This window comes from Rhopilema esculentum, chromosome 13, assembly GCF_057945365.1.
Source record: "Rhopilema esculentum isolate cy_ngs chromosome 13, ASM5794536v1, whole genome shotgun sequence".
Taxonomy (NCBI): Eukaryota; Metazoa; Cnidaria; class Scyphozoa; order Rhizostomeae; family Rhizostomatidae; genus Rhopilema; species Rhopilema esculentum.
The window spans coordinates 4,072,064-4,094,824 of NC_142827.1; the positions used below are offsets into that span (position 1 = coordinate 4,072,064).

The 22,761-nt window shown below is 34.1% G+C and overlaps 1 protein-coding gene across 5 annotated transcripts in view; it reads left to right on the top strand.

Moving 5' to 3' along the window:
• Window positions 1–293: 293 nt before the first annotated feature.
• The window catches only part of LOC135691566 (uncharacterized), a 42,902-nt gene continuing 20,434 nt past the window's right edge, over window positions 294–22,761 (top strand). Inside the window, exons 1-35 of one of the 5 annotated variants that reach the window (XM_065209449.2) lie at window positions 294–453; window positions 1,065–1,121; window positions 1,748–1,825; window positions 2,098–2,267; window positions 2,787–2,852; window positions 3,614–3,704; window positions 4,183–4,239; window positions 4,909–5,072; window positions 5,505–5,661; window positions 6,226–6,393; window positions 6,898–6,985; window positions 8,126–8,217; window positions 8,841–9,032; window positions 9,938–10,134; window positions 10,655–10,733; window positions 11,639–11,800; window positions 12,309–12,387; window positions 13,059–13,174; window positions 14,744–14,868; window positions 15,159–15,225; window positions 15,769–15,819; window positions 16,343–16,462; window positions 17,034–17,078; window positions 17,460–17,588; window positions 17,998–18,048; window positions 18,407–18,532; window positions 18,889–18,939; window positions 19,242–19,334; window positions 19,667–19,699; window positions 20,251–20,358; window positions 20,657–20,710; window positions 20,999–21,124; window positions 21,563–21,613; window positions 21,980–22,105; window positions 22,690–22,752. In XM_065209449.2, the coding sequence (XP_065065521.2) occupies window positions 400–453; window positions 1,065–1,121; window positions 1,748–1,825; window positions 2,098–2,267; window positions 2,787–2,852; window positions 3,614–3,704; window positions 4,183–4,239; window positions 4,909–5,072; window positions 5,505–5,661; window positions 6,226–6,393; window positions 6,898–6,985; window positions 8,126–8,217; window positions 8,841–9,032; window positions 9,938–10,134; window positions 10,655–10,733; window positions 11,639–11,800; window positions 12,309–12,387; window positions 13,059–13,174; window positions 14,744–14,868; window positions 15,159–15,225; window positions 15,769–15,819; window positions 16,343–16,462; window positions 17,034–17,078; window positions 17,460–17,588; window positions 17,998–18,048; window positions 18,407–18,532; window positions 18,889–18,939; window positions 19,242–19,334; window positions 19,667–19,699; window positions 20,251–20,358; window positions 20,657–20,710; window positions 20,999–21,124; window positions 21,563–21,613; window positions 21,980–22,105; window positions 22,690–22,752 (3,486 nt within the window). In that variant the 5' untranslated portion in view covers window positions 294–399. Of the gene's footprint in view, window positions 454–1,061; window positions 1,122–1,747; window positions 1,826–2,097; window positions 2,268–2,786; window positions 2,853–3,613; window positions 3,705–4,182; window positions 4,240–4,908; window positions 5,073–5,504; window positions 5,662–6,225; window positions 6,394–6,897; window positions 6,986–8,125; window positions 8,218–8,840; window positions 9,033–9,937; window positions 10,135–10,654; window positions 10,734–11,638; window positions 11,801–12,308; window positions 12,388–13,058; window positions 13,175–14,743; window positions 14,869–15,158; window positions 15,226–15,768; window positions 15,820–16,342; window positions 16,463–17,033; window positions 17,079–17,459; window positions 17,589–17,997; window positions 18,049–18,406; window positions 18,533–18,888; window positions 18,940–19,241; window positions 19,335–19,666; window positions 19,700–20,250; window positions 20,359–20,656; window positions 20,711–20,998; window positions 21,125–21,562; window positions 21,614–21,979; window positions 22,106–22,689; window positions 22,753–22,761 lie in introns of all 5 variants that reach the window. The other 4 variants (XM_065209447.2, XM_089112000.1, XM_065209451.2 and 1 more) reach the window with 4 other exon arrangements.

The following is a 22,761-nucleotide window of genomic DNA, read 5'->3' on the forward strand; positions in this document are numbered from 1 at the left end:
AATCTAAGATTATGACTTCTAATCTAGATATCCCACGACTCAATTAAACCTAACTTATCTGCCATCTAAAGAAACCCGCTCCTCTCTATATTACGTTCATCATTTTCGTACCCACTTTTAATGATTCCAACTTGCTTTTTACCAATACTTATTTTTGCTCCTTCCTCAAATTTCTTTTTAAAGTTGCTTTATTTTTGTGGAGGAAACAGTCAACAGTTGTATGTACAAAGTGCCTCTGGTCACACCTTTAAAACCAGCTCATCTGGATTAACACATTAGCATAATGTTACAGTTGTTGTCTATGGTTGTCTTCTTTGCTTCATGTCTTTGCATTTGCTCTAGCTCTGACTTTATGGATCTGCAGCAATGAATTCGTTGAATGTCCAAATGTTTTAGAACATGCCAATGGAAAAAATCGATGAAGAGTCGGAAGACTCTATCGGAACCCTTCAAGTGAGTACGCTTATCATGATGCTTAATTCATTTGTTTATCTGCAGCTTGTCCACGAAGGGGCTTTGACAGACAGTTGGCCATTTGCAGGCCAGAGCAGATTGAAGAAAGCCTTATGGATTGTAGACTATCTGCACGATTTCCTCTACATTAAGGGAATGTGACAAGCGTCAAAAACTTTTGTAGATCCAGGAAGCATAAATTGTTCTTTTAGCAAGTCTTTTAAGTCTAGATCAAGTCATTTGCTGTTTATGTTTTTAATGTTGTGCCCCTTCCTCCTCTAATCTTTGGGAACATTTTAGGAATAGCCCTGACCACTGCTTCGGGTATTGATTTAAATAGTACCGGATGCCCATAATTTGTGTTGCATGAATATTTCAGTTCCTGATTTAGTGACAGATACTGAGCATGATGTAGATATCAATCCTGAATTGATCGATCACTGTGGTCACAATGATTAACCATGATTCATTGGAATTCGCTATAATTCTCTCTACCCAAGGCATCATCACCCTTTTTCATTCCCCCAAATGTTAAAGGGTACCCGCCTTTCCTCTGCATTTGTTATCTATTTAATCTGAACTATCTAAATTTTGAATTAAAATTCGAGCAGGCCCGATTGAGGAAACTTGAAGATGACCTGGGCAAAGAAAAAAGACTTCGAGACAAGGTAACAGCTAATCGTAAAATCGGAACGTCAGAATTATCTTGAGGACTTAATGTCTACTTTCTGACTGCATGTCAGATTGCTGATTATGGCCTCTAATCACCAGCTGTTTGTGATACAAGGAAATTATAATTTATATTCTTTTGATATTTTACTGATGAAAGCATGAACAAAGCGATACCCCTTGGAAGACTAAAATGCATAACAACCCCAAATGCCTCCTTTACATTAAATCTAAAAAATTACATGAAAATAATCAACACTAAGTTTACTATCAACTGCAAATGCATGATGCAAACGTGGAAAGAGGTAGAGCAATATGAAAATTTACGTTTAAGATAATTCTCCGAAAAAACAAGAATCTCAGTTAGATGAAATTACTTCGAAATTATATGATATGTAAAATTTTGCATTTTGACTGACATCAAAAACTAACTTATTTTTTCCCTGATGGTAATACTGATATTTCTGGTGATACCGGAGGAGGCTGTCATTAACAATAATCATTGTAGTTTTTATGCATATGGAAGGAATAATGCTTGCAGCCTTGTGCTCTATGTGACTCGAAAACGAGGCTTCAAAACCGAGTTGTTCTCGGCAACATAAATGAATTGAATTTCTCTTGGCAGATCGAGCGGTATTGCAATGAACACCATTGCGGTCACGATGCAGCCTCCCATCAGTCTGGAGACACTGTCACGTGGCAGGTCAGTTTTGATTTGTTACTGAGTTTTGTCTCGTACCATAAGGTTTCACAACGATATATCTAAAAAATTCAAAAAATTTTCCTCATCGACAACTAATTGGAAAATATGTCCAGCTTTTTAGAAAATACTTTGATTTTTCTATACAAATTTATAATTTCATCGTCTGTTTTTGTTTGGGTTTTGAATTTTTGTCGTAGAATAAATCCTATGATTTTGACCTAGCCAAACAAACAAAAGCCTCGCAGTTTTTCAATCCATTATTTGACTTGTAGATGTTCAGGCAACGAGAGGCAGAGGTTTCTAAACTACGAACAAAGATTGAGCTTGCAATGAATTCACACGAAGAAGCAATGACCTTGGCAAAGCTTCAATTCACGCAAGAGCTGGACAGACTTCAAAATGAGCTCAGTGGCATCAAGGAGCCACATGCAAATTTAAAAGCGTGAGGATGAAATTTTTTATTGAAAATTATACATAACGAATATAATTACTTCAAATGCCATATCCAGGAATTCTATAGGAAAATGTCATCAATTACATAGACAAACAACCCAGGGCAGAGGTTTTCTGAGACTTTCAGTCCCCTTCACCTTAGGCCACTTTGAATATCTTTTTATTGTAGATTCCTAGGTGCTGTTACTTCTTATTCAGGGTTAGTTCATATCGTCTAATGTTTCAATAAAATCGTCCGAGGTGGTAGTAGCTAGCTAACCCCACTAAACAGTAGCTTTTTCATGTTGTTTAAACGCATGAAAAAGATTCACTCAGCTTGACATATTGCCTTTAGTCAGTATGGGTTATCCTGTATAGGCCCTTATTTTCATGAATAGGCTCTATAGCTTTCTAATAAATATACGGCTTACCAATACTGGGTGTAACTTGTTGCCAGTATTCCCATTGGGGGAGGGGTTAAAAGATGCATGGAATAGCTCTGGTTCTAGCATTTATTTTTCTTTTACAGTTTAGATTGTGCTAAACTGAATCTTGTTAAGTACACGTCTCAAACTGTCCTTGGCTCGCCCTTTCTGTAAGTTCAACCCATTAATTTCCTCTCATTCTTATCTTTCAATCTTTTCCCTAGAATAACAGTCGGTCGTTTTTGTTTATTTTTGCTCCTCAGACTAAGGCCACAGTCAGTTAGGCTTTATATTTTCACATGTCCTGTAAGCTTTTTCTGAATAGAAATGTCACAAAATCTCTTGCAGTACAAATTTTTGCTTAGTTATGAAGGCACATTGATTTAAATATACAGGTAAAGATATAATGAGAAATTACGTCACCCAAACATTCTGCAACCAATGTAAAAAGAATTCACTGGCTATATCTTTGCTGTATTACAGTTTTTTCTTTTGTATGAATAGTTCTCTCCCAGCTCTTCGTTAACCAAAGTTGCAGAATACATTCTGAGGAAAATTTAAACTTTTACAACAACGCTTTAAGTGTATTTTATTGACATACCTTTGTTCAACTCTTCCTTAGAAGAAAATCTGATTTGCTTTCAAATCTTTATGTCATTTTATTCGGTCAGCAGAATATGTAATTATTTCTGCAAGCAGTGCTTTCCAATTTGGAAAATATAATTGTTAACTGTATTTCACTTGAACGCTATATTTTGTACCATTATTGGCAGGGAATACTGCCAAAACTGAAAATACATTCTCTGTTTCAGAAGATAGCCAAGAATAAATTTAGTATGACAAAATTTACTTAGAAAGCAAAGCAGAATTGTCTTAAGAGAACATCGGTATTTCACTCTTCACTTGATCAAGTAAATTCTTGTTTTGCTAGGCCAAATGAAGAAGCTTCTGTGTCTACTATTGAAGCAAATTTTGCCAACAGAAAATTAGAAATCGAATTGGAAGAAACACAACAGGAAAAGGTAAATTATTTTCTCGCTTTTCGTGATCATTTGCAGCCCTTGTTTTTAATTTACACTGATCTTTGAACGTTAGCAGAAAGCTATGTTGCATCACACAATTAATCTCTACAGCACGACAGCTGTTCCAATGTCATTCATAACTTTTCTACGGTAATATTTTTCATCATACCTACATCATACCGAATTACTTTTACATCATACATTTAACATCATACCTTATTAATAATCAACTATCAAATAATATTTTAAAAATTTTAAAAAATGATAGTTGCAAGGTTTTAAGCATTCTTCGGCATTCTTTAATATGTTCACGTTTTTTGCAACTTTGACCTTTTTATCACCTCTCACCTTATACGGTCACCTTTGACCTTTCCTCTACTTTGGCTTTTCTATTGTTCTATCTAGATCAAAACAAAATGCTTTTATAAATGTTTGATTGTATTTTGATTAAACCCTTATTTTGAATTATTCATAACAGACTAGCTTGGAATTTGAAATTAAGAAGATCAGAGTACGATTGAGTGAAGAAACACGGGTAAGGAAAATATCCATTGTGAAAACTTGGTTCTGTTGTACGATCAAACTGTTTGTATTTGCTGACAATAAACTCTTACAATGCCTGCCAACAGTCTTGGAACACTGACTTCAATTTCCAAGGTCAAAATCAATCATCCCCCTCTCCCCTACAGAACAATGTTGGTTTACTATCAAACGGGTTAGGATTTTAGGAAGCACTTTCTTTTGCGCTTCTTTTATGATATTTCTTTATGCGGTACAGAATTTGAAAATGGCTTTGAAAAAAGCAAACATTTTACAACATACTTAAAGCTTTTTCGTCTGACACTCCTCAGAGCATAAAACGTCAGAATAGGTTCCGAAAAAACACGTTTGAAAATATTTCTTTAACTTATCAACATTTTTTTAGGGGGTGGAAGTAGCAATTTTTTTCATGAAAGGAATGAAAGATATCAAATGCAGCGTAAATTAGCGGGTGTTCCAAGTACTTTTGGCAGGCATTGTATGTAAATAGACTTATGATCTTGTTCTAGTCTCGAACATAAAATTAGCTTTTGCATTTTTTGACCAACAGCCAGACGAAAAAATATTTTATATAGAGTCGCATCACTGTATCGTGCAAACAAAAAGTTTTGGTCATCGGAAAGTTGTTTCTAGACGTTTTGTAATTAAAACGTGACATTTTTAGGCTAAGGAAATCTTCGAAGAGCAATTGAGAAAAGCAACCGATGAGCTTGACGTGATGCACAAAAAGCTAGACGAAGAAGAACAAGCAAGGATTGATTTGAAGAGAAGCCTGAAAGCAGCAGCAGCCGAACTTGATGAATGGAAGGCAAAACATGCTGAATCAAGGTTTGGTTTATCAATCTTCCTCAATTAGATAACTTTTTAACAAGACTTCCGAATAAAAAATGTTCTATGCAGTTTGTTTTGATAGTTGATTTCATGAAGAAAACGTCATTATTAATTTAATGTTGATATTCTGAAGTTTTGTCAATATGTGAAAAGTAAAAACCGTTGAACTGGAATGGCTATTTTTAGTAATTTCAGCATCAAGTTGTTTCATTTTCAGTTGCTTTCGATATGTGAAAAAATAACCGCTTTTCAACAAAAATGGCTCATCTTTTTGCTATTTAAGCATTACTTTATTTTCTTTTTCTTTTACTTTCAATATCAATTCACAAATATATGCTTGCACTTCCATTAACATGATCATTTTTCGCAAGCCTTTTTACTGAAACTTTACACAAGTTAAGGTGATAATATCCTTGAAATACTTCCCAGTTCCAGCTCTGAGAGGAAGCTAAGCATCAGAATGCAGGAAATTGACGAGGCGATTCAGAAGGCAGAGTTTACATCATTATCGATGGACAGGGTCAAAGTTCGTGAGGATAACATTGCGCAAGATGTTTCTGTCAGTTTTAATGCAACTCCTGACAAGGTATTTAAGTCTCCTTTAAGTGACCAATGATCTTCGCTTGAAATTTTTAAGTTTTTAAGTTTCAGTTTCACTTGAAGTTTTTCTTCAATGGGTCAAGAACAAATATGGTTTTCCAAATTCCTAAAAATGTCTATTGTGAAAATGTTTTCATTGAAGTTTGTACACACTTTGACCGCAAATTTCATATTTTAAGTCATTTCTAGTCTTAACATCTCGTAGACAATTTGAATTCAACATGTAGTTTGTCAGCAATAATGGCATGAAAACCTGTAATATGTTGGATCGTTCAACAAGGAAATCCTCTCATCTGGCTTGCTAGATTTCTGCTAAGCATTAAGTGTAGTTTTTGAAAGGAATTTCACAAGACTCTTCATTTACAAGATGTTTAGAAACATGGAAGCATCGTGATGATTTATTATAACATGTATATTCATTTTATAGGATATATTCATTTTTTCAAAAAAATTCGCTATTTTTCCTAGTATCATAACGTTTAAAAATACCCTGATAGTTATCAGTGTATTTTTGGTAATATTTCTGATTTTATGTCTGTTAAATTCAAAGGGACGTAGAAGCAAGACATCAGATTTTGCCATCGAGCAGGAACTGCAAGAATTTAAGATCAAGTTTGCTGATTCGGAGCAGCAGCTGACTGCCTGGAAGAGAAAGTTTGAGGAACTTGGATATGTCAGAGATAGTTTAGAGGAAAAGGTTGAATTGAAAAATGATCAGGTATAATCTCGTTAATAGTCGCATAGATGTAAAGGGAGGCTGGAAACTATGGATATCTGTAAGGTTTTTTATAAATGTACATGAGATCTTTTGTAGGAATCCCAGGAATATTTTTCTCAAATTTTGACCCTTTGCTATTGACACTTAGCTACTTGGCAGTTTTAGGGTCCTTATTCATTTATTGCAATAAATCTCAGTTACAAAAACAGTTAATCGCTAGAAAATTTACAGTTTTAGTTTCAATGTCGGTGCCTGCTTGCACTTCATTCTTATTTATCGAATTTCAAGGCTGCTGAGATATTGTGTGTGATGATGATTAATGAGCTGTTCAATGCAAATATAATAAGATGGTTACTTTAGTCTTTCATGTTCATTACATATTGAGGTATGTATGGATATCAATTTAAAAGAATGCATAGCAAACAGAAGTGCAGAAACGTTTGTCTGCCGCATGCATGAAATTGCAAACTAACAGGCAGCAAGTCAATTTTTTTAATCTAATAGATTAAAAAGTGGGAAAAGACATGCGAAGAGCTGAATAACAAGTTGATTGAAATGGAGAAGGTCAGACAGCAAAAGATCGCCCTTGAAGGTAAGCTTTGATAATGTCAAAATACTGCCAAAATAAACCCAAAAAGGTCGGTGTATCATAACTAAAGATACGCTTTCTCCTCCTGTTCTTTCATTCTTTCTGTCTTTCTTTCTTTCATTCTTTCTGTCTTTCTTTTCTTCTTTCTTTTTTTCTTTCTTTCCTTCTTTCTTTCATTCATCCTTTCTTTCTTTCTTTCTTTCTTTCTTTCTTTCTTTCTTTCTTTCTTTCTTTCTTTCTTTCTTTCTTTCTTTCTTTCTTTCTTTCTTTCTTTCTTTCTTTCTTTCTTTCTTTCTTTCTTTCTTTCTTTCTTTCTTTCTTTCTTTCTTTCTTTCTTTCTTTCCTCCTCTCTTTTTTTATGAAGACGAGAATAAGACCAGCCCAACCGTTCTTTTTCTGAAACAGAATTCTAAAAAGCCAGAATTTTTTCTTAGCAAATTGCTAGGCCAATTTTAGGACCCTCTAAATATGGAATACGGTCCCCTTTACTTCAAACAAATGTCCTTATTTAACCTTTGTCAAGCTGTCATTTTACCCTTTTACAAAGTTCAGGATGTAAATTGCACGTTTTCTTTTTTAAAATATCAAATTGATGAGTCTCATCAGTGTATGCAAAACATTTTCTATCTTAAATCACAAAATACTGCTGAATGGTCACTAAATTATGACAAAGAAGGAAACATTGAAACTTTTATTGGTTTTCGTCAGCCAGGTGACAAATTAGTGCGTCCTTAGAACAAACTATAAGTAAAACCAATAGGTCTATCGACTCTAAGGGTACAGAATGGTAAAATTCTTTTTCAGGTGGCTAACTGCTAAAATCTAATTTAAATAAAGTGCCTTTATGTCCTCAACTTTACTTAAAATTTATTTTGATTATTAGCTACATATCACATACATACTTTATGATTATTTTCGAATATTGCGGACTTTTGATGAAAAAAGGTGAAAAGTATGATCGACTTGGTTGATAATGCTAACCTTCTATTCCAAACAAATAATCAAATGTTGACTACATATGGCATTCCTAGGGAACTGAATTTTAAAAAGGCTATTGACCTAAATTTCAATTTCAACGCATGTAACCTTAGGATTAGGAATAATCATTCCTCGAGCCCCACGACTCCAACTTATGCCTTGCAGAAAAAATCAGACAGATGACTCAGTTTGTTGAGAGAACAGAAGGCCTAATTGATGATCTTGAGAAAGCAGAAAATGAAAAAGCTGAACTTAGAGTAAGTGCAAACAGAAAGTAATTTGATGATCTTCTCTATTGATTGTTCAAATGATATTGAAGTGTTTGAGTTTCTTAGAATTGTCGCTTAAAAGGAAATTACACGTTCCTGCAGCAATAGCACAATTTGTTGTCACGGCTGAAACTTTGGTTCGAGTGCATATTCACAAATTGATATCTACAATGCTTGCCAAAGTTACTTGGAACATCTAAGCAGTTTCAGTTGGTTCTCTATCTATTTTCACTAAACGCTAATAGACATAGCTAAGTTTCCCCCTTTCTCCCAATCAATGTTGGAAATACACGTTCGCCATCTTATTTTCTAAAGTATAAACATTGCATTCTTGAATAGTATATTTTTATGAATAATTTTACAACAATGTTTGAAAAGAGATATAGGGAAACGGCCAATGTGAATGACGAAAAGGATGCTGGTGTTCTGAGACTTTTGGCAGGCATTGTAAAACAGCGCTATAATTTGAAGGCCGCCAGCCAGCTTTCTTTTACTTTTCTCCTTTCCCTACGGTCTCTGTAGTATTTTTGTGACTAGTTTTTGACTAAACGAACTACATTTTGAGACAAAAGGCATTTAGTTGCAGTTTTTAATGATAGAAATCGTTTCAGGGTGAAATCAAAGTACGCGATGACCAAATTTCTGCACTGGAAGACAGTCGAATGGATTTAAATGATGAAATTGCGAGATTGAATGGGCAGATCTCAGAATGCGAAGGAAAAATTGATCGATTAAATTCAGAGAACGAAAGATTGTCGATTACCCTAGAAGGAATCAGGTCTTCGTTTGATCTTCAAGGGCTAGTAAGTATTTGGACATGCTTAGTTTTTTTTGTCAACAAATGGTGTCTAGGCCGTTATGTTTCTTGGTAGAATACTACTCTTTAAAAGAAGGGAAAAAACTTATATGAAATAACAAGATTAACAAATTATAAAGAACATGAATAGGGAAATAAGGAACATAAGTATTAAATAAACATGAAAATAAAAACACGAGAAAAGAAACATTTAATAAAGATTGATTTTCATTAATATTGAACTATTAAACTAGTAAACTATTGAAGGCAGAGGCAAGCAGACATTTCATTTTGGTATCTCGTCGTCTTAGTTCAAATTGTAATTTGATTTGTAAACTGTAATTACGATTGCTGACCTCTATCTATCTTCTAATATTGATGCAATATCTATCTTTTTGACACATCAAACAAATTATAGATTTTTTTATCTAAATGACATTATTTTGTCTAAATGATAAGAGCTTTTCTGTGGACTTGAAGGTATTGATAGCCTAATGCTCAACCAAAAATTCTTTATTTGTGTTTTGTTTTCTATTATTTTGAGAACCTTCACCTTGAGAAACTTTTCCTTCTTCCAATTCCTAAACATATTAGTTTTGACAGTCGTCAAGACAAAAGCAATTATTTTAAAAACAATCGAATGTGCAAGTAGATAAAGATTCACAGGCAGGCATGAAAATGTTCTCGAAATGTCCTGTTTTACCCATAAATAGTTCTCAAAATTAGACATATTTCATCACAAATATAGGCAATTTGGCTTTCTTTGTTAAAGTTAATGAAGAAATTGAGAAATCATATACGAGCTATGTCAAAGTTTTTAGAATGTTTGCTGTAAGTCCCACGAATTCCATATTGACAGTCAGAGGATAGCTACAATCGAACTCAACATAAGTGTGACTATTCGTATTCTAGGGGAAATCAGCTCTGGAACAAAAAGTTCACCAACTGAATGCTCGGCTCGTTGAAATTCAAGCAAAGTATGTCAATGAGCAGCAGGAGAAGCAGGAGCTGCGGAGGATTTTCAGAGAATCGACAATGGGAGTTGTGCAGTTGAAAGCCAAAGTTGAATGCGAGAAAATCAGAAACATCAATGATTTTCATGAACTGAAGTAAATTTTAGTCTCCTTATTTTAAATTGCCCCTAAACGTAGAAGAATTTTATTGCAAACTTGAAGTACCACGTGATGGTTTACTGATTTGTGATTAGTCAAACAAGAAGCCAATCAAATGCACCAATCTACCTGTAATTTTTTTCGACCCGCAGTCTGATATAAATGTCCTTTTATCATTAGGCTATTTTTCTTTATTTCATACTCTAAGGAGTGTTTCTCATTTGGCAGATAAAAAGTGCTTCTGGTTTGGCAGTAAAATAGTTTCATTTTTGTTAAATCTTGAACAGTCATTGCTAATAACTTGGTCCAATTTTTGTAACTAGAATGCAATATTCAGAATAAAATGCAATTTTTAACTAGTCTTATTGCACCATGCCAAGGCTTGTGTGTCATGCTCTGTATGATTTTTATCAGTAAACTTTGACAGTCCGTTAGGCTGCTTATTTACTATTCACGTTGTCTTTGCAAAACTTTCATAACTCAGTCCCTGCATGTCTGATTTTGTATTTGTTTCCAGGATGGTGTTGATCCAAAGATTGACTGATACGGAGAATGTCTTCACAGAGGCGCAACAAAGAGCAAGAAAAGAGCTCCCAGTATGCTCTCTGTTTCCATTGATTGTTTAGATAATCTTTTTCTACACAAACTTGATTTTAAACAGAGCTGAAAAATTGCCACAATTATCTAAGACTATGATTATGATGCAATCTGATGCAAGCAAAATATCAACAACAAGATATTTAATTTACAATCATTCATTTTTATCAACTCTGTTTAGAATCAAAGCCTTTAACAAGGAAATCACTATATCTATTGCTGGTTTTTTCTTTGCTAAATGTTTTTCCGTTTGACCCTCCCCCCCCAAATTTTTGTTCTTCTTTATCATCTTTCCTTGATATTATATTATCTTTTCATTACTTCTTTTTACCATGCTGCTTAATTGTACCACTTTGTCCAATTTTGAACAAATTTCAGTTCAAATTTATGACTTTTCTTGAAAAGCAGAACGCTTTTCGAAAATTATCCAGGGTCAGAAGCGTTAGTTAGTCTGCAAAGCAGCTGTATCTAACGTCATGAAAGGAAATCAAGAACTAAATGTGGGTCTTGATTTAGAGTTTATTCCGTCTGGCTCCGAACAGCTCAAAAAGGAAGCGTGAAAAATTTCTATTTTGAGCCCTATGCATGATTCGCTTATTAATGATTGCTCAAATTCACCGATGACCTAGGTAATTCTGATATTCCATCCGTCCTTCACTGTCGTATGGAGAAAAAGTTTTTTCACATCTCTTTGCTTTGCCGCTAGGGACCTTTGTTCATGTGACTGTTTTGCAACATGGTAAAAGAAAATAGGCCCACTTGTCAGAGTTATTAGTTTATTACAAGCGTTCCTATGGCCTAAACCATTGCTCTGTTAAATATAATTACGCTTCGATTTTTCAGTTAACTTTACTTAGTTTTCGCCTCCACATTAGTCTGATCTTCGCAACTTTGAAATCTGCAGGTTCATCAACAATCGCGCCGTGCCAGCGTTGGCCTCCTTCCCGCACCCCCGGCATTACCAGACAAAACGGAGTATGAAGTCTTGGAATGGAAGGAGAAATACGATGAGATTTGCAGGGAGATCGAGAGAGCAGAAGATGAAGTCAAAGACATGAATGCTCAGGTATGGCATTCACAAATCTCGCTTCCATAAAGAGGCTCCCTCTTTCATTTTAGGGAATGTTGGGGGGGAGGCATTCAAGAATATATCAATGCAGCCCTTTCTACTCTCAATGTCGTCCTGCCTTTTTAGCATCCTTTGGAAAGTTATTTATCTTATGATCTTAGTTCAAAACTTTTTATAAGAGCATTTCCTAATCCTTTACCCTTTTGAGATTGCTAAAAGTTCAGGCCAAACGGTTCAGTCCGGGCTCCTATTGTTTCTTCTTATTACTTCAATTGATTTGACTAGTTTTTTATTGTATATTTCTAGGATGATTAGGTTGACAGCTTGCGAAAAAATGTTTTCTTTCTTTCTAAGTTCGGTTTCCATTTGGAATAGCTTATTACTGTCAGCCCTTTTCGTCAAAATCTTAAATGGAGCTTTTGCTCCGAAGGGTTTGAAATAATCAAAGTTTCTTGATAATAATTAGATGATGAACACTAATATCACATGTAACTTTTTATTTTAGGTTGCAAAAATGCAGGTTGAGCTGGAACAAACAAATGAGGATCTTGATGACATCACAGATTCAAAGTCCAAAACAGAAGGTACGTTATTAACAGAAAATTGAAGAAAAGTCTATTTTTGTATTTTCCAGTAGAATCTATTAAACAGCGTAAAAGTTTGACTTGAGAAACCTTCAGTTCTGGGGTCGCTAGAGTGTTGATTTATTCTCATTAAGTACGCAAAAGTTTGTAATTTGCTATTTGTGATAAACTACCAGAGGAAGTTTTTAGCAAGACTTTATCTATGCTAAGTAATTTGTTCTTGCTTAGATTTTTAAGTCCTAAAAGCAGTGCCTAATTTTGTCTGCATCACAAATACGGTTAAATGTCAAAGAAACTGGGCCTCATTGGAATCTAAGAACTTGAAGTTTAATTTTATGCAATGTAATTATCTCTTCATCAACTGTAAAAAGGGGCATGCGGTTTTTTGTTAGGGAATACTTTTGTCTGTAATGGTTTTCCGATATAAAAAGCAGCACTTTTCCGTCACAATAACGAGTACTACTTTTATCACTATCTGTCGCCATCTTTAATGTGTTTAATGAAGTTAAGTATTCCCCACATTGCACTCTGATGAGGCCCGTAATATATCAATCATTTGAACAATAACTTAAACTTTTGAAATTTCATGATATGTCTGTTATTAAGACCTAAGCAATTTATATTGCCTTTTTAAGTTTTTTAAATTATTTAGTCACTCTTTTTTCTTTCAGATGATTTCAGTGCAACAAAACAGGAACTGGATGATTTACGGGAAGAGATGGAAAATCTGAAAGGTTACAACGGAAAATTAAACGAGGAAATCTTGAAACTGAATGGTACCATAGGGGTAAGATAAGAAAAAATATTTATAAATCGTTTTTTGAAATTTTGAAGGCATCATTGCACAATATATTTATCAGTGACAATGATTAAAAAAAATTCTGATTCTCTCAGTTTTTTAAAAATCCTATTCTTGTCTGTCACGGTCGCTCTTTTTTCCATTGCTTTTACATTGGCAGAACTTTTCGCCTATAAATCTTAATTTATGCATATATATCTCCACAATTTTTGCATTATTATGCATTCATTTCTTGTTCCTTTATGATTTCCCCGTAAGATATGAATTATAAACTCATGATTCGGAGATTCGCCCCTCTTTCCCTTGGGAAGATTTTATCAATGCAGACAAATTCTCTCCGGAATCCTTTATCGATAATCCATTCCGGACCTCCTTTTACCAGCATTTCACAATCAAATGGCGTCGATTTTCCATTAGGAAATGTTCTGTACATTTCTAAAAGATAAAAAAAAGAACCATTTCCTACCAGGTCATTCGTGCCATCCTAAAAGTTATAAAAAGCTATTTGTCTCCAATGAACAAGCCAAACTGCTCTAAAAATGGCTTTCTTACCAAAAATTCAGTACTGCCTAAATACACGGTATTTCATACTTTCAATACAAAATCCTGTTTGTTCAAAATATGTGTATCTACTCAAAGGCATAACGAAAATTACTGCCTACCGGTCTGTCGTTAAGTCTTCTAAGCAATTGCCTGATGCTTGCATTTAAGCGTAAAATCCTCGAACGAGCCCCCTGGGGGCTTATTTATTTTTGATATTTTTGGATAGGGGGCTATTCGAGGGGGGCTAATATGGAGGGCTTATAAAATTAAAGTGGAAATTAAGAAAACATTAATAAAACACCTCGTATATTTTAGTAGGAATTTCCTTTATGAAAATTTAACTAACTATTTCCAAAAGTATGAATTTTTTGTGGTAATTCAATTAAACGCAAAGGCAACCTCAGATGACAAAAATTAGCAAATCGAGGGGGGCCAATTCGTGGATTTACAACAGCAGTGGGGGCTTACTCTAGGTAGGGGGGCTTATTGACAATTTGTAGTTCTAGGGCGGGGGCTTTTTCGAGAAGGGCTTTCTCAAGAGGGGGGGGGGGGCGCGATTCGAGGATTTATGGTACTCGGGATCTCAAACAAACCTTTTTGAAAATTCGAAGTTTTAGCACTGAAAAGTCACAGCAGTAAAGCAATCAAGAAAAAATCATACCTTTAACTAATCTTTAACTTGATAATTTTTCGAAAAACATAATCTTTCAGTCATCAGGCTTTTATATTCGTATTTCCAGGTCCTCTTCCACAGCTACGACATTTTCAAAACAATTAGTAATACATTTTTGTTGTTTCCTTCCATGTTTCATCGGCAGACCGGTTGCATTTATTTTCCACTTACTGACTTATATGGTGTGCAAAACATATGGTTTCAGACTTTATGATTTGATAGGCAGTGGTTTTTCTGCTGGTTTTGTAACAAAATATGGCCTAGACAAGACTTGTACGCATTTAGCGTTGCTAATTTCTTTCTTTTTGATAATCACAATTTATTAATTCCACTCTCTACAGGAAATGGAAAATGCCTTTGAAGATGATGCCAATTCGAAGATTGTAGAGCTGTCAGATCTCAGAAATGAAAACGAAGACTTGAAAAATGCTTTGAAAATTGTTTCTGAGGAGGCAGAAAAGATCAAGTGAGTCGAATTCACTGAAAATATAGCATCTTTATAAATTACACTGAGATCACAAAATATTCAAATTAAATTTTAGATAGATATTGTATAAAAGTTTTGGCTCTCTCAGCATTAGTGAATTTTCATTGTTGCACTTTATTAACTTAGAAAAAATCCCTTTAACATTTATAATTTGAAGAAAGTTTAGTTCTGTCAAACAGGACAGCTTTCAGCTAAAATAGAGCTTCAATATTTCCATTTTAAGATTGCCTTAACAGCTTTTGAAGCATCGGATGTCATTTTGTCTGCAGGGAACAGAATTTTGCGAAAAGCTCACGAACAAAACAAGCTCAAGATGAGGTCGAATCTCTGACATCGGTAAGATTGTTTGTTTGATCAACGAATTAAATATGCAAGATTAAAAGACATGTTTCTTTGCGAATAACTTAGTTTATGAGTCTTGATTTAAAATTTGATTTAAAAGATTTGCTTACATGAAGATGTATAAGGCTTTGCAAGATACCATATTAATCTAACATGGAACGAGTTTTGGAACGATTCCATCTTTTGACGGGTACAGCTAAAGGACATCAAAAAACTTGCGAAATGGGCAATCACCTCAGAATAGAATGTGGAGTCAATCCAGTTCTGGAACTAGAAATCTTTGGAGTTAGAAATCACAGAAGGCATCTGGAAAGCACAAAACAATCATTTTTATCTTCGATGCAATCCTGTGTGTCCTGAATGAAACAAATTGGTTATATTTGTGCTTCTTGTGCTATAAATTCAACCAAGTGTAGTCCGGCAGGGCTTTTGATTATCGCTAGGGCCTTGGTTTTTCACAAAGGGCTTCTTTTGGTATGTGCAGATTCTCAGATTGAGCATTCAATTCCTTGATACAAATATTTTAACCTCTTACAGGAAAATGAAGATCTTCTGAAGCAGAAGCGAGATCTTGAGTGGAAACTAAAGGTGAATCAATGTTTATTACTGATCTTTAGGCTTGCTATGGTTTTTTAATATTCTTTTCAATAGAGCACCTTTGTTCAAACTTTTCTTAACTAAGTTACGTCAAATTGATTGATTTCATATTTATAAAAAACAAAGGTGTTGAGAATTTTGGGAATACTTTTACGCCAAGGAGCAATTTCCTTTCAACAATTTTTTTAACGTGCTGTGGGTAGGGTAAAATGAGACTCCAGAAAGCAAGCTATATTTCTATCTTTGTATTGTTTTTAATGCAGATATACCTCTGCTTTTTCCTTAAAGGGTTGCAAATAGCTTAGAGAGAAATATGCTGAATTGAAGGTCGTTTTATGCGTTGGGTTTTCGATTCAAGGTCAAAGATGGGGCTCGTGGAGAATTCTTGAAAAGGGGTTTTTACTGATTTAATTGATATTTTTTCTGTTAAATATTATCTGTCTTTGATGAATTTCTTTTCGAAAAAAACTTATGTACTAAAGTTTAAAAAATTAATTTGCTTTGTATTTTTAAGAATTTGGGCATTGATCTCGAAGAGAAAACCAAAGCATTGGAAGAAGTGGATGCGGAGTTTGTTGCAGCTGAAAAAAGAATAAAGGAACTTCAAAGGGCTCTGGAGGATTCAAGAACGAGAGTAAGTATCTCTTGAGATTAACATCCTTTATATAACAAGGCACAGGAGGATACGAGTCGGCTTTAATCATTGATTGGCTAAAAAATGTTACGTAGTTAGATGGGTTGATAATTGAACAACTTAAGCAAGAATCTGAATTCTTGCCATTAGATAGTGAAAAACATAGTCCTTGTGCTTTAGACCTTCGTTTGCAAATTGATCTCTCGTCAACAGAAAAGTATGCAATACAAATCGAGGACATCATAAACGAACATGGATTATAGACTGAAGGCTTCACTTCATCATCTACTTCTATCGATTCTGATTCGAAATCTTTAAGCTGTATGATCTCTTTCATTTTATGCTTTTTCTAATTACTATGTGCAAATATGATTGTTCTTAAAGTAAAAATACAGTTGTTAAAAGCTTCAGCTCTCTGAAAGCAAAGACTTATGATGACTAAGTTGATTTTTGCCACTGAAATGAACTTATCAGTCAACGGACAATGCAAATTTAAATTCATCGATGATACGTACGAGTGTCTTTACAATTTTATTTAAGAAGTTCATACATTCTTTTTTGTCATTTGAAGGAAGGAGATCCAAAACGAATAAAGGAAACAGAACAGAAAATGAATGTAAGGTTTATTTACGCAAATGTTCCCATATTGACGCTGGATTAATTCAATTTAGCTTATCAATGTGGTTAAAAACATCTAATGATAACTTAAGAATATTCCGATTTTGCCGATTTCTCTAGTTTCTTTTCACTACAAAGATTTTCCACTTTTCAAAAATCTTCAGTTTCCTCATAATGCCTTTTATCAATTACTATTCTAATTTTTCACTTTTTCATTTTATGTTTTCAATTTAGTTTTCTAAAGATTTCTTGATAAAAATCGTTTGCCTTTAGTTGTTTAATGACTCTAATTTCTTTATTTGATATTTCCCCTATACTTTCAACTGTTGCTATTTTCTCAAACTATGTCATTCTTTTATTAAATCTACCTTACATACAGGATTTAAAAAGCAAGTTGAAGGAGGAGAAAGAGAGAGCAGAAGAAATGGAGGAGGAAGTTGGAAAGTTGAAAAAGAAGTTGAAAGATGTTAAGGCAGAATCTGAGGATGAAATTGCTGCCAAGACTGAGGTGGTGAAAAGTTTTGTTTTTAGATTGCTCTAGCCTTGAAACAATCTCTTTTGTCAGTAGCAACTATATTCCTATTTATATTAATGGCTTTGTAATTGCTAAGAACCTTCAATCTAGAAGCCTCAGTCACAGTGATGCAAGTGTTTTGGAAGTAATTAGGAGACACCTAATTGACTCTTGAATTTTTCCAAAGACATCCAGATAACGTTTCCTAGAGAGTTTCTTTGAATTTTGTCACTTTTCAATTGTCTTCTTGCATCAATTCAGAAAAAGAATAATTGTTTCCACCTCTATCTAATTTTAATATTTAACTAAGCCGATATAAACTTTACCCATGACTTAATTGATACATTAATTAGAAGTATTTGCATGTTACCTTTAAAATCGATATACAACGTTTTTCTTTTAGGAAATAATGTCTTTGAAGCAAGAAGCCAAGGAGGCTGCAAAGACAGTGAAGGTAAGCAGAGAACTTATTCATGCTTTGAATAATCTTTCTCGCAGGGATATTTCAATGGACTTTTACACGCTAGATTCAAGTCATCTTGGAATATAAGTCATGTTCTATTAACGAGTTTTTTGGGACTGCCTGTGCTCTAATTATTCAAGATGAAACAATAAGCCTAACTTGTTCAAATTGGATGCTTTCCCCCGATTCACCAAAAATCTGAGTTTCTATGAGTAATTCTGTGCTCTTGAATTATCTTTAAATAGTTATTATCGAAAAGCTGCCAAAACGTGCGTCAGCTTTCTCTCATCATCAAATGCTGCGTACAAATTATGACACAGACATTTCATAGTTTTTATCGGCATCATAGGATTCTAAGCTGGCTGTGAAAGATGCTGCCGCTGCAAAGGAGATTGCAGAAGAAGAGTTGAAGAGTCTAACAAAGAAGTTGAGGGATGCGACAATCAAGCTAGAAGAATTCAGTAGAGATGACAAGGTACTAATTTATAACATACAGCTATTTCTTTAGAGTTTAACCCTAGATTGAGATTATACGCGTTGAACATTTTCTATCAGTGAAGCTTGAAAATTAGATTTTCATTCAGAAGACTATCTGAAAACTGCATTTATAAAAATGCCCATAGTTTCAGAATTATCAGGGAATTTCTCGAATTCGATTTCAGAGTTTCTCGAAGAAAGAATTCGGGGCGCATATCTATTTTCATTGATAAAAGCTATGGTTTTAACTCAGTGTCACCTCATCTGTTGATGGGTGTATAGATGGCAGTTATGACGTCACCTCCGTTTTTAAATTAAGATCAACATAACCATTTTTTTATTTTTTCGTTCCAGTATTCTGCCGATGCTTTGCAGTCACATCAGCTGCTGAATAAACAAATCAGGGTAAGGATACAGTATTAAGTATTTGAACAAGTTTTCTCTGATTTAATACCCCATAAAGAAGCTTTGGTATTCAATGGCCAGTAGCATCGTCATGTGTGCTTTATTTGTCGCTATGACAACAAGCCAAAGCATGATTTGCTAAAACTTCAATTATTTTTTAGTTAGTTGAAGTAACTACGGAACGGGGGTAAGAGGAGGTGGTAGAATTAGAATCTCTAGTCCCGAAATAATTTCAAAAAGGACATAAAGCTATAGATAGAAAGGCCTTTTCGACCATCGTTTACTTTGGAGTCTCGTTCTAGGACTTGCAGGCACAGCTTGATGGAGAGGTTAAAGAAAATCAGAGGGCAAACAAAGAGATAACGGAGCTTAGAAACAAGATGAAAGGAGTTAAGGTATCTTCAGAACTTTTTGCCATTAAGTTTTATAATATTTGTGATAATACAATTCCTTTTTTGTCTATAATTTCAAAAAAGCTTAATAAAACCACTGCTAACATTTTTAAATACTTGTAATGTTTTAAAGTTCGCACGAAGAGAAAAAGGTGAATTTAATACATTTTCAAATTGAACTAGCTTCTCGTATAAACTCGAATTACATGAATAGCTGCATATTTTGCCATTACAGTTATAATAACACCATTCATCATTTACTACTTTCACATTTGTGAATTCATCTAATTTTATAAGATTCATTGAAATCTGAATATCGATAAACTGCTTTTCAGCTTTCAGATTCTGAGCTCGAAGTACAAATAAAGGTTGGTTTATTAATGAATCTCTGTCATCATTTCAACTTTATTCCGGATTTTGTGACATACAAGTCTATCTTATGCTCTCAGTAGCCTTTATTGTATGCAAGAAATCTCTACGAAAAAGACCTACTGTTTCAAGATTCAAACTGTTATTTGTCTTGTTCCAAACGAACAACTGGAAATTGCAGGGTTTAAGGACTTTTTACTTAAGGTATCTAAGAGGTGTATATTGATTGTGAAGGTGGTCAATGATGTAAGGAAAGAAAGATGTCTTGTTACAAAAATGGTTTAAGAGATATTGCCCCTTAAATAAAAACTATAGAATTTGTCAGGCTTACAGAATAGTTTTTAATACAAGTCGCTCAGCTAAAGAAAAAGAGCCTATATGATTTTAAAATATCTAAGTTCTTTTTTTGTTAGGATTTTGCTAGATATGTGCTCTTATTCTATGTTAAGTGAGCTGTGAAATTCATAGTGGCCCTAGCTGAATATAGAATATGCTATTAATGAGTAAAATTTGCACGAACAACTTGCTGAGTATCAAATTATTGAAACAGGAATTAAAATCCGACCTTGACAAGGAGCAGTCTGCTCATAAAGACACGAATGACGAACTGTTGAATGTTAGACGAATGTTGAAAGAAGCAAGGAAGAATTTAGATGAGGTACTTCTGATTTGATTTGATTTTGTTTTATTTACTTATCCTTTGCTCTCTATATTGAAAGTTTTAGCCATAGACAACAATTAATAATTATTCGTGTTTCATTGAGGCCAAAAGATATTTTTTCTTAACAATTTTCAATCAAACAATTTCAATTTTTTCATTTTCCTGTTAAGAACTTTGGCAATTTCTAGTGTCTTTATTTTTCATATCTGACGTTTTGAGTCTCTATTTTCCATTTCATTTATGAGCTATGCTATTTCTTCCAATACAAAGTCACCAATCTTTCATTTCCTTCCAGGAAAAATCGGGTGTTAACAAAAAGAAAGCGTTACGTCTCCAGGAAAGCGTAGATGTAAGAAATATTTTGTTATTATTATATAGCATCGTTATCAAACCTTTACAATTTGCCAGATTCAAAGGCTACTGCCAACTCTTGAATGAAAGCAAAGAAGACGGTCGCTTAATCAAGCGCACCCAAAATTTACTATTCTTGACCTTTTACTCAAAAAAGTCCAACAACTGCTTTATATTGAAGTCTGTTTACAAATCATTCAGTAGAAAGTTTGCACTTTTTGATGAAAGGTTTGAAAATTTGATGTAATTGAAGAAACAATAATTTCTTATACCATGGTTTTGACAGGAATTTAAATCAGCACTCGAAGAGGAGAAAGTAGATCACGCAAACACGAACAATTTGCTGTCAGAGATTCAGAGGGAGCTGAACGAAGCTAACAAGAAAATAAGCAGGCTGAGAAACGAAGTCGAGGTTCATATTTACAATTTGTTCTCTTCGCTTTTGAGCACGTAGAGAATGCTATTCAAAAGTGGTATAAAGGTTATAAAAGTACCCGCCATTTATGGAGCATCATGCAGTAATTATATATTCAAAACCGAACTCAGTCATCAGATATTATGTTATAATATCAATCTGGACATAGTATGATTTCCATTTGGCTTACAAAATATAGCTTCGAATCCACATTTTTAGGGCATTTTTAGTTACAATATTGTTACAGCATCAGTGTGCTTTGCAATGCTCTTAACACCTTTTTGCTGTTTTCAACAGACATTAATAATTAGTTGATAGTTTCATCACATTTGTGGGTAAATTTGACACTAGCAGTCACATCCCAATTTTTTGGGAAGTCTTGTCACATGTAAATATTTATCTGAAACTATTTGTTTATTCTTATCTTGCTTTAAGGATGGTGCTGATAACGAAAAGGATGTAAATGCACTGCAGCGCAGAATTAAGGTGTGTTTTGTTGATAACTTAAAAATATTGCAGTTTTTGGCATTTATACACTATATTTTTATTTGATTTTGTAGGTGTTCATTTTGTTACTTTTGCATTGCTTGCCACTCTTTTGAGCATCAGTCTTGTTTTTATATCTCCGTCTTTCCCTGAAAATTTCAAATTGACAATTTCACTTGATTTATGTGGAAAAGCAATTTTCCGAACATTATCAGTCACTTTTAAAGAATCTAGGCTTCAGATAGGTAGAAGGTGGTCAAAAAGCATAAGAGATCCAAGACCATCTTCAGACTACTATGTTCTCCTATATATGCCGTCAAAATATTTTGTAGAATTCACTTATTTCTTTTGTACTTTACTTTAAAGTCCCTTGAAAAATCACTTGCAAAGGAACAAGAAGACCACGAACAAACTGACCAAGAGCTGCAGGAAACTAGAAACGAGTTGAAATCGGCAAACTGGAAAATATCCGATCTCGAAGCTCAGTTAGAGGTACTGTGAAAATGTGAATCTTGTTGTTTCTTTTTATAGAAGATTAATACAAGCAAATCAAACTCGGTACCCGTGCAGAGCCCATTTTTACCACTTTCTGTCACTTAGAGGCGCAAAACTTCTGTTAATGTACTGCAGTAGCAGTAACTATCATCAAACTCTTAAAGAGATGAAACCATATGGTGTTAAACGAAAAGAAACGTGAATTTTGTTATCTTACATACGAGTCACTAGATTTCCGTGGCACCAAATCAACAAGCTTGTTGCTGTCATTGTTTTTCCCCTGAATCCGTTTAAGAGGATTGTTTTATCTTTGATTGACTTTTTATTCAAAATGAAATACAAAATTTCAGAGATTTTAATTTAAAGAAATGTTGAAAACTTTTGTGGACTTTGCTATCGTGTTTCATTACTTTCGAAACTAATGAATTTCTGAAATGACATCTCAGTCAGAAAGGCACAGAATCCAAAATTAAGTCTGTTTCTACACGGTATGTCCTTCTTACGCACACTCCCTCACCCCACCATACTCCCCTCTTCAAGTAAATCAATGTTGACATACAGAATTACTCCGCCTTTTGCAGGCTAGCGGACCCTCATTGAGAGATGGTGGCAACGAAACAAAGGAACTAAGAAGAAAAGTGAAAGTTAGTTGA